The sequence below is a fragment of the Rhea americana genome, unplaced genomic scaffold, assembly GCF_003343005.1.
Source record: "Rhea americana isolate MKP2758 unplaced genomic scaffold, rheAme1 scaffold_168, whole genome shotgun sequence".
NCBI classification, from domain to species: domain Eukaryota; kingdom Metazoa; phylum Chordata; class Aves; order Rheiformes; family Rheidae; genus Rhea; species Rhea americana.
The window spans coordinates 356921-368427 of NW_028185794.1; the positions used below are offsets into that span (position 1 = coordinate 356921).

Here is an 11507-nt window from a genome sequence, read left to right on the forward strand (position 1 = left end):
TGGCAAGCTGTATTGTGAGCTTCTGGGGCTGGTTCTGTTTCATTATGTCAAGGAGCCTCTTGGTTTGGGAGGTGGCTGGGAGAGCAGGAGGCTTCTTCTGGAGAAGTCCAGCAACCAAGTCCTCAACAGTGGGAGAACAAAGTTGGAGCTCTTAGCTATGGCATGGGAAAGGAGCTCACGAGATGCCCATTTTCCTTGGGCATGGGATCCCTAGCCTAGATCTGCACCTACCCTTTCCTGAGGGTATCATATAAGGACTCTTATTCTTCAGCTGTGACTGGATAAGGTCTGAGACAGAGGAGACATGGTGCCAGTGCCTCCTCAWGCCTGCAAAGACTGAGCTCTACCTTGGAGAAATGCTCCAGGGAAGAGAAATGGCTTGTGAGYTTTGGTTGGGAGACATAATGCTGACGTACCAAATAACTCATGGGAGGACATAGAGCTGTGAAGGCAAGTGGAGCAGGTGGAAAAAAAGTTTCCRTGTCAGATCTCAGAAGTCTTGCTGGGAAAGGACCTCAGGAATCTCTAGTCCAACGTACTAATTGGAACAGCACTACCACAAAAGCCCGCAAGGGTTCCCTAGAGCCTGGGAYTGACCAGGCAATAAATGGGTTTTTGGTGCCAGGAGAGATGAGCACAAAAGAACTTGCATGTAATTTCATGATGTCTTGATTTGAGAGCAATTCCTCTATCTGATGAAATGGGAAATTTKGTCAGTAACAGAGAATTTTAAAACCCTTTTTCTGATGGAGCTCTGCAAGAAGAATCAAGGGAAAGGGGGTCAGGTGCWATGCTGTGACTATGGTTACGTGCTTTGAGCTTAGCAACATGTTTCCTGACTGACTTCGGTTAATCTTCTGCGGTACCTTCTGGCCCCAGCTCTAGATGGTGTTGTAACACCATACATCCTGTRGGAGCAGGAGATAAATCCAGCTGTGTCTATGGAGATTGCCTTCCTATGGCATGGGAGGTTGCACAGACCCCTGTGTGGAAGGAAACCACAACTGCTACAGTTTGCTCTTATAGTTCCCTTGTTTGAGAWGGGAGCAGGCTGTTTGAGTGGAGAGAACTTTCTGGTAGGAGAGTCTCATATGGTGATGGTGACTGGGTTCTGCCACTCCTAGCAGAGGTCTCAAGCACCTTSACACTTCACCTATTGGCTAAAAGTTCATGTTCCTCCTATGGGATGGGATTTACCAAGCCTCCAAGTGCCACCAACTGCACAACCCAAATTTTGTGGCCATGCTCAAGACCATGCTCAGCAGAGAGCTGAGGGATGGGAGATCTCCAGGGCCCCTTGCAGAGGAAGGTGCTSCAGGAGGATAGGAACGGCACTGGGGGTCCAGGACCTCCGCCTGATGTTGCCCCCAGCAGCTCTGAGGTTTCCAGCAGCCCCCAGTGTGGCACACACCCTGTGACAGGGTCAAGGATGGGGACTGTGCCCAAACCATTTGCGAGGCCAATGCTGCTGAGGGGCTGCAGGACAGCCCTAGGACTGTACAGCTCTCCACCAGCTCTTCTGGCACACTGTACTGCTTCGAGACTGCAGATTTTGCTAGTGAGAAAGAGCTYCCTTGGGGCAGGCAGCTTTTAGCAGAGGTCCGGTGCCCCTGCAGAGCCAGCTGTGGGCTGAGTGTTGCTTAGGCAGGTGCATGGAGGGGACACTAGATCTGAAAATCCAGTTGGTATGGCCCTATTCAGAAACGCCATTGCCAGCTGATGGCAATGTATATTTGTAGCTTTGTGCCTGCAATGAAGCCTCTGTCCTGATTGTTACGTACYGGCCCTTCAAACAGGTATTTCAGTACTGATTTAGTTTTAAATTGGGTTACAAAAAGCTAATAAAACAGTTTGCCTGTGACCTGTTGAGTGCAGATGAGCTGTTGTGAAGTAGGAARTGTTACTTCTTGAGAAACAGCTTGTTTTCTAATACAAAAGAACAAACTTAGAGAAATCTTTGACCAAAGTGGGTTTTGCTGATTATATGCTATGCTCACAACCTGACAGTGAGTGTCTTATTTTTACAAGCGCAGTTAACTATGAGTACACATAATGACATTTAAATTTCAAACCACTTCATTTGGTAAGTGGACAGTGTATTTAGTGACTTGTGTGTTATAATATGTGCCACTGTTAATTATAACTGAAAAATCCCTGTTGTGATTCCTAGTAAATCTGAAATGAAACCTACTGAACTGATGGCAAAGTGTAAGCTTTCTGAAACCATCATTGGGTTAAAGTTTGGTTTAAACAAGGAAAAAAACTGAAAGGATCACTTCAGCTTGCAACAGTGCAATGTAGGAAAAGCTGAGATGTTTGACACACAGAAYAGAAACCCGTACATACATCTCCGCCCTCTGGGAAAGGCAGCTCACAATAAATGGCAATAATCTGTGGATACACATTCACAGTGCTGTTACATACCCATAGTGTTGGGATGAGGGAAATTTAGTAGAAAAYCCTATTCTGGAGTTAAATTCAAGTTTCACGTTCCTTTACCAAACTGCATGGAAAACCAGCGGCATCATTATTAGCATCTTCTCTGTCTTTAAGACCAAGAAAAGCACTGCCTTTGCTGCACAGGTCTGGGAATCCCTCTGTTCAATCAGGAGTTGGCTGAGGATTTACAGGCTCAAGTCCCTCTGATGATATTTGTTCTTGATCAAGGATTTTGTGGAAAATAAGATGGAAAAGCATCATGAAAAAGGCTAGTCTTGAGAGCATTTTGTTGGGCATTTGCTAGGAGTTAGTTTAGAGCAGATGTAAAGATCTTTAACTGTGATGTTAATGTGCTTTTGGATGCTTGATTGCATGCTAAGGACATTCCAGTCATGTTGCCAGCTGGATATTTGAATGGGACAATGCACATTAAATGTGCCTGTTCCTGTAACGAAAAAYGAATTTCCATAACTGAGCCCAGCTTAGTGAGTCCCTCCGTGAATGATGAACATGAGCCTAGAGCAGGTGGTACTGGCCCTGCTCCAGCAGAAGGATTCCAATCTCAGGCCCGTTGTTACCTATTGACAGACCTTTCCCAGGATGATGGGGTCTCTGCTGCCTTCTCACAGCCAGAATGGAGCCATATTGCCAACAGATGATAGCAAAGGGTTTTATTAGGCTATAGAGACCACAAGAGGGAGCTGAGAATACGATCTGCAGGTGTTCCCAGCRTCCTGTAGCAACTTGGCTTCAGCTCCCTCCTTCTCTCTATTTACAGCTCTCTCCTTTGTGGCTGCTGCATCCCACAGAGAAGATGTTGAGTTTGTCCCTGGTTCTGCTGGTGATGTGGACCTTAGGGGGTAAGTAGTTTCTGAGAAGGGCATCCAAAACAGGCGATCCTGGATAGTTTCTGCCCTCAGAGGAACTTCCTCTAACTTATGGGACATTGCATCAAATTGGGGCATAATTCACTTTGTGAGGAGATAAGAAAGAAATGGAGCAAAATGCTGAGCTTGTGGGCCCTGCAGTTTGGGAGTCTTTACTACTGCTATGTATGTGTGCACACAGCTTGCAACTACGAACTAGAGTTTCTTGCTGTTATTATAATAAAAGCAATAAAAACTAACAGGCAGGAAATAGGGCATATACTTATTGGTGAGGAAACAGAGCACATACTTATTGGCAAAAGCTCTTTTCTGCTGATGCATAGCAGAACAGAGGAGAGCACTACCCCTGTGCCAAGGTTTTTGTTTGACTCACGTGGATAATGTGGGGGTCAGAAGTAAGGGGAAAATCTGCTCTGACAGAGTGAGAGAACAGGGGAAAATTAAAATCCTTTGGGAGCAGACTGATGGTAGCCAGATATCAGATATCATACTGATTTGGGGATTTCAGGAACACAGGCCTGAATTTGTTATCTTGTACATTGCTTTTCCTTCAGAAAGAGGATAGAAATTCTCAAAACATCTATTTATAAGGAAGGATTCAGAAAAAAATAGGGGAAAACGCAACACTATAATATAATTCTGTAAGGGAGATGCTGAGATGCTTCGTGCTTTTTTTTTTTTTTTTTTTTTTTTTACCTACTTGACAACTAATCATGGGTGAGCCATATGGCCATACGTGCTCCCTGCTCATCACTTGTAGCAAATACCACAGGATCACTGCAGCACTGGTTGGTAGAGACCCCAGGGAGCTCTAGTCCAAGCTTATGCTTGGAGTGTGAATGCCACCAGCACTGCATCAAGATACCTCTACGCCAGTACCAATCTCACTCTGATTGTCTCAACTGAGTTAGGGTCTGGTCTCTTCCAGGGACCCAGGAGAACATCTTCTGGGAGGTCCAGCGCTATGACGGCTGGTACAACAACTTGCTGCACCACAGCCATGGTTCAGTGGGTAAGTGCCACCAGGCCTGGAGGTGGTGGGCTAGGGGCAAGCTGGCACTTTCTTTGGCATCTGATCTGCCTCAGGGCAGAAGGAGAAACTCTTTCTGATTTGGGTCTGAACCGAGAAGGTGGCCAGGCAATGTCAGCTCCCATAGAGGAGGCTGCTTTTGGCTCTTACATTGTCACTCAGGGTACGTCCACAGATGCACCTGAACAGCCTCATTGGAGCAGTCTGGAGGGCACCAGCAGTTCAGCTTTCTCCCTCATGTAGCAGCATCATTTTTACCATGCCTGATGCTCAAGCAACATCCATAAGCCTCCTCTAGAGAGGTTTGCTGCCTGCTGGGGGCAAGGGTACGAGATTTGTCTGAAAGGCTACCAAGGCTTGTCCGCTCATCAGACTACTACCCTCTGCTGCTCTTTCACATGGGTGCTAACGATGCAGAGAACAAACTAGAAACAGTCAAAGAAGACTTCAAGGCCTTGGGCACAGTGGTCAAGGGTCTGGGAGCCCAGGTGGTCTTCTCATCGGTCCTGCCRATTAGCGGAAGGCATGGGAGGAGGAATAGGAAGATTTTCCAAATCAACAACTGACTATGCCGCTGGTGTTGGCAACAGGATTTTGGATTCTATGACCATGGAACATGGTTTGAAGACCAACAACTGGTGGGGAGAGATGGGATTCACCTCACCAAGCGGGGCACATTTGCCTTTGCAAACAGGTTAGCCAGACTAGTAAAGAGGGCTTTAAACTAGGTAGGAGGGGAGAAGGGGGGTGTCATACAGACAGCGTAGAAAACAAAACACAAGTTGGGTTGGGGGGCCTCCAACAGGTGCATGCAGCTGGGGATGTGCGTTTGGGACATGGCTGTGGGCGACCCCCATACACCCTTCCTGGGAAACCTGCAGGCATGACTACCTCTCTGAAATGCCTGTACACCAATGCACACAGCATTGGGAACAAACAGGAGGAGCTGGAGATCTGTGTGCAGTCACAGGGCCGTGATCTCATTGCAATCACAGAGACATGGTGGGATAGCTCACATGACTGGAATGCTGTCATGGATGGCTATGTGCTTTTTAGGAGAGACCAGCCAGGAAAGCGAGATGGTGGAGTTGCTCTTTACGTGAGAGAGCAACTGGGATGCATCGAGCTCTGCCTAGGGGTGGAGGAGGAGGAGGCGGTTGAGAGCTTATGGGTAAAGATCAAAGGGCAGGCTAGCATGGGGGACACTGTTGTGGGTATCTACTACAGGCCACCTGACCAGGAAGAGAAAGTTGATGAGGCCTTCTGTAGACAGCTGGAAGTAGCCTCATGATCACAGGCCCTGGTTCTCATGGGAGACCTCAACCCCCTGACATCTGCTGGAAGGACTACACAGAAAGGCACAAACAGTCCAGGAGGCTCCTGCAATGCATTGATGATAACTTCTTGTCACAGATGGTGGAGGAGCCTACGRGGAAGGGTGTCCTGCTGGCCCTTGTCCTTACCAACAGAGAGGGACTGGTTAGTGATGTGAAGGTTAGGGGCAGCCTTGGCTGCAGTGACCACCGGATGGTGGAGTTCAGGATCCTGCAGGAAAGAAGTAAGGCAACAAGCAGGATTGCAAGCCTGGACTTCAGGAGAGCAGACTTCGGGCTCTTCAGAGATCTAATTGGTGGAATGTCATGGGTTGAGGCCCTAGAAGGAAGGGGGGTCCAGGAGAGCTGGCTAGTATTCAAACATCACTTCCTCCAAGCTCAGGAGCGGTGCATCCCTATGAGAAAGAAGTGCAGCAAAGGGGGCAGGAGACCTGCCTGGGTGAGCAAGGAGCTGTTGGCCAAATTCAGACAGAAGAAGAAAGTACACAGAGTGTGGAAGAGGGGCCAGGCTGCTTGGGAGGATTATAGGAATGCAGTCAGAGTATGTAGAGATGCTGCGAGGAAGGCTAAGGCCCAGCTGGAACTGGGTCTGGCAAGGGATGTCAAGGACAACAGGAAGGGCTTCTTTAAATACATCAGGAGCAAGAGGAGGACTAGGGAAAATGTGGGCCTACTACTGAATGAGGCGGGGGCCCTGGTGACAAGGGATACAGAGAAGGCAGAATTACTGAATGTCTTCTTTGCTTCAGCCTTCACCGCTAAGGGCAGCCCTCAGGAATACTGCAGCCTGGATGTGAGGGAGAAAGTCCAGAAAAGGGAAGACTTTCCTTTGGTTGAGGAGGATAGGATTAGAGACCTTCTGGGCAGGCTAGACATCCACAAATCCATGGGCCCTGATAGGATGCACCCACAGGTACTGAGGGAGCTGGCAGATGTTGTTGCCAGGCTGCTCTCCATCATCTTTGAAAGGTCCTGGAGAACTGGAGAGGTGCCTGAGGACTGGAAGAAAGCCAATGTCACTCCAGTCTTCACAAAGGGCAAGAAGGAGGACCCACACAACTATAGGCCGGTCAGCCTCACCTGCATCCCTGGAAAGGTGATGCAACAGCTCATTCTGGATGTCATCTCCAGACATATGGAGGAAAAAAAGGTGATCAGGAGTAGCCAGCATGGATTCACCAAGGGGAAATCCTGCTTAACCAATCTAATAGCCTTCTCTGATGGAATGACTGGCTGGGTAGATGAGGGGAGAGCAGTGGACGTTGTGCACCTTGACTTCAGCAAGGCTTTTGACACTGTCTCCCATAACATCCTCCTAGATAAGCTCAGGAAGTGTGGGTTAGACGAGTGGACTGTGAGGTGGATTGAGAACTGGCTGAAAGGCAGAGCTCAGAGGATCGTCATCAGTGGCATGAAGTCTACTTGGAGGCCTGTGGCTAGTGGTGTCCCCAGGGCTCAGTACTGGGTCCCATCCTGCTCAACTTCTTCATCAATGACCTGGAGGAGGGGACAGAATGCCTCCTCAGAAAGTTTGCTGATGATACCAAGCTGGGAGGAGTGGCTGATACACCTGAGGGCTGTGCTGCCATTCAGAGAGACCTGGACAGGCTGGAGAGTTGGGCAGAGAGGAACCTCATGAGGTTCAACAAGGGCAAGTGCAGGGTCCTGTATCTAGGGAAAAATAACCCTAKGCACCAGTACAAGCTGGGGGCTGACCTTCTGGAGAGCAATTCTGCAGAGAAGGACCTGTGAGTGCTGGTGGATGACAAATTGACCATGAGCCAATAGTGTGCCCTTGTGGCCAAGAAATCCAATGGTGTCCTGGGGTGCATTAGGAAGAGTGTTGCCAGCAGGTTGAGGGAGGTGATCCTCCCTCTCTATTCAGCCCTGGTGAGGCCTCACCTGGAGTACTGCATCCAGTTCTGGGGTGCCCAGGACAAGAGAGACACGGAGTGACTGGAGAGAGTCCAGCGTGGGGCTACAAAGATGATCAGAGGACTGGAGCATCTGCCCCATGAGGACCGGCTGCGAGAGCTGGACTTGCTTAGGCTGGAGAAAAGACTGAGGGGGGATCTTATCAATGTGTACAAGTACCTGAAGGGAGGATGTCAAGGGGATGGGGACAAATTCTTTTCAGGTGTCCCATGTGACAAGAGGCAATAGGCAGAAATTGAAGCACAGGAAGTTCCGCCTGAACACGAGGGGGAATTTCTTTGCTGGGAGAGTGTCAGAGCACTGGTAGAGGTTGCCCAGAGAAGTTGTGGAGTCTCCTTCTCTGCAGATCTTCAAGGCCCACCTGGATGCAACCCTGTCTAACATGCTCTAGGTGACCCTGCTGAGCGGGGAGTTTGGACTAGATGATCTCCAGAGGTCCCTTCCAACCTTACTTATTCTATGATTCTATACTGTGCACGTGCCAGAGGCTGAGGGCCTGTCATGCAATATGTGCTGGCCTGTGCTGGGATAAGTGTGCAGGATTTCTGTGTGCCAGATAAGGGAATGGAGCTACTCATATCCTACAATCAGCCCATGGAGCCCACCTCCAGGGACAACACTGAGCTGGGCAGGTCAGACAGGATCCCATCTGAAATATTAAAGATTATGAATGCTTCTATATCCTGCAGCCTAGATCTGTCACCTACATGACGCCACAAGTTACAGTGGCAATTGTACAGCTTCCTTTGAGTCTGATTAGCTCTCCAACATGACGTGTCTGTCACCAGCCCATCACATCAAAGCTTGTCAGAGATGCTAGCGGGCCGATGGTAGACAAGATCTCTCTCTATCCAAGCAAAACCACAAGCCCTTAACATATGGAAATAAACCTATAGAAATTAACCCCACTACCCCTCTGTGGTCAGCCAGTACTTCAGGATTTCCCCCATCTCTAGGAAATTCTGGCAAGCAAAGCCCACCATTCACTGATGAACAGCCTTTCAAAATGCGTTTGCTCGTCAGTAAGAAATGACCTCCTGCCTCCCAGCTTTTCAGCTATGGGGTAGGCAGTGGATATGAAGTCCAGGGTGTTTCATGTTTTACTTTGTCTCTCCTGCTGTTCCTTCTCCTGTTTCCTATGATGTTGGCAAAAGACTGATCCCCATGTTTGTGCAAAATCGCACAGTCTACACAGGCAGCTCAATATCACCCCAGTTACCAAGTGAGCTCCCCAGACCCTCCCAGAGGCAAAGGGGATGCACAGGCGAAAAGGAGGACAGCTGGAAGGGAATGTGCCCTTACAGGATCCTTCATAATTTTAAGGGGACTCATCCCAGTGTGATAGGAGTTGCTMTCAGTGCCAAAACCAGTATATTCTCAGTCCCTATAAATATCTACATCATTCTACCGCTCTCTTCTGGGACTCTCCCACATGCCATTGTACCTTGCTATTACCCCACTTGTCATTTGTCCGGTGCTGCTGGACCCACACCCTGTTGCTCTCGTGTCCCAGGTGCCAGCCTGCTGCGTCTCCTGCCAGCAAACTAYGCTGATGGTGTGTACCAGGCACTGCAGGAGCCCCATGTGCCCAACGCTCGCCAGCTCAGCATCACAGTGGCCCAGGGGCCCTCTGGGCTGCCCTCCCGCAGGAACACAACYGTTCTTGGCGTTTTCTTCGGTAAGAGTGGGGTTTTGGTATGCACCAGGCACAGATTGGGAACTGCTTTTCATATCTGGAATGACTCCTCTCACTCCTAGTCCATTAATTTAAGAGCAGATCCTGAAAGATAAAGCCTCAACTGTTGCCATAAGCAAGGGAATTTGCAAGAATTTTCAGTGACCTTTGCTTCCCCAAATGCGGATATTGATTATTTGGAAACTTCCTCATTTGTTTTAACAGTAAAGTTACCTTCTTGCAAAACATTTAACAGATCTGATAACAACTGTATAGTGAGTGATTTCTGGGCATCGTTGCTACAAGTCAGAGCAGTTTGTTCTCTCTCAGGAGCTCAGTCGGTCCTTGGGTCTCTGAGCCTCRGGATCTCATGTCTCATCTCGCTGGGGAAACAGGCTGAACTTGTCARAGAAGTGAAGATGAATTAGCTCAAATATAGCCCAAAGTTCACAGACAGCTCCCAACACCTAGCTCCAGGCACTTGGCTCCAAGTGAGGTGAGCCACTGGACTCTTCAAGCCCACAGCTGCTGGAGGAACAGACATTAGTGTGGTACCACCCAGCTTCTGCCTAGAAGCAGTTTTTCCCATCACACCAGAGCTCTGATGGGCCAACAGCTGTGCCTTCCACAGGGCTCAGCACCAGCAGCAGCCCACGGGCTTGAAGGCCACAAGCAAGCAGGAGCTCAGGAAAATGATGGCTGCACTTGTTTCCAGTGAAGCAGTGTGCAGCAGATGTGAGGGGTCTCTCAACTGGTTGAGTCTATTTTCCACCCTAACATTTCAATGACCCTCAATGACCCTCAATGACCCTGCCCTACTCATGAGCTCTGGCCGGTGGCACATGGAGCCCCGGCTCAGATGGGGTGGAGTCAGGCACACTGATCCCTCTAGCCCTCGTTTTCTTTGAGGGCCTCAAGGCTCCACAGTGGGGGCTGACAGCCTGCTTTGCAGATAGGAAAGGCCTGGAGTGAATTATTCAAGGTCATGGAGCAAACCAGCAGTGAAGGCAGGAAGGAAACCGTCTTGGCTGCCCACCAGCATGTCCCACTCYACATGGTGGTGACAGCCCCTCCAGCTACTGTCTCTGCTCGGCTCTCTGGCAGGTTTCCATGTGCTCTCTGAGATCCTGGAAGCAGAGAAACCYGGCTGCCCTGCTGAATTCCTGAATATCCGCATCCCCACCGGAGACCCTGTGTTTGACCCTGCAAGCACTGGAGATGTGATCCTGCCCTTCCAGCGCATCCAGTGGGCACTGGAGACAGGGCAGAGCCCCAACAACCCCCGGGAGCAGGTAAGGACATTGTGCTTCCTTTGCTCTTCCCCTTCTGGCTAACTTCCTCCATGCTTGACAGTTGGGTCTGTAGGAGCATTTTTTGGCTTTTGTAAAAATTGGAAAGGGCTGCTGTCATCTTAAAAATATACCGCTCTCGAGAGTACAAACCCAGGGCAAATAACTCAAAGCACACATCCAAGATACTAATTTACATAGAGAAACATTTGTGGTTGCTGAAGATCAGTGTTTTTCTTTTTTTTTCTTTTTTTTTCTCTCTCTCCAAAAGAAAACCTGATAGTTACTCCAGACCTGCCTGTGCCACCTATTTTAATGCAAATCTGAGTGTCTTGCAAGGTTTAGGGAGAAATGTGTAAAGTAGGAACCATTCACAATCTTCCTTGGCTGCCAAACTTTTTATGATGTCAATCAAAATCAGAAAGACAGAGCTGTTAGCACCAGAGGAGAACAGCCTCTGGCTGTTAAAACAAGTGATAACCAGKGCCATTTTAGGATAAATGTGAAGAACTTAAATAAGAAATCTTTTTATACTTGTGCTTCTCTAGAATATGAGCAATTAAGACAGATATTTTAGGTAATAATTCGTCTTTCAAAATGTTTCATGAAAYTGAGCTGGTACTGTCACCCTGTCTGAAGTGCTCCTATAGGGTCGAGGTGACATCGTGTCACGGAGTGCATATGGAATCAGCTCATATGGCTTGCTATCCAGCTTCTAGCAATGCAACTGTCACTAAAAACACCAGGCAAAAAAATCCATATGGATTTCACACTTTTTTTTCCCCTCCCTCTAACAATTTTCAAAGTGGTATTTGTTGTAAAACTTCTCTGGATTTCAAGCATTCTTGAAAATCCAGATTTCCCCCTCTCTATATATATTTTGCTATGTTGAGGCTGGGTGAGTTCCAAAACTGATGT

At 48.5% G+C, this 11507-nt stretch overlaps 1 protein-coding gene across 1 annotated transcript in view; it reads left to right on the forward strand.

The window, feature by feature from the left end:
* Positions 1 to 3253: 3253 nt before the first annotated feature.
* Positions 3254 to 11507, forward strand: part of DUOX2 (dual oxidase 2) — a 25421-nt gene continuing 17167 nt past the window's right edge. Inside the window, exons 1-4 of the mRNA XM_085300682.1 lie at positions 3254 to 3299; positions 4255 to 4338; positions 9139 to 9303; positions 10405 to 10592. Coding sequence (XP_085156808.1) covers positions 3254 to 3299; positions 4255 to 4338; positions 9139 to 9303; positions 10405 to 10592 — 483 coding nt within the window. The remainder of the gene's footprint in view (positions 3300 to 4254; positions 4339 to 9138; positions 9304 to 10404; positions 10593 to 11507) is intronic.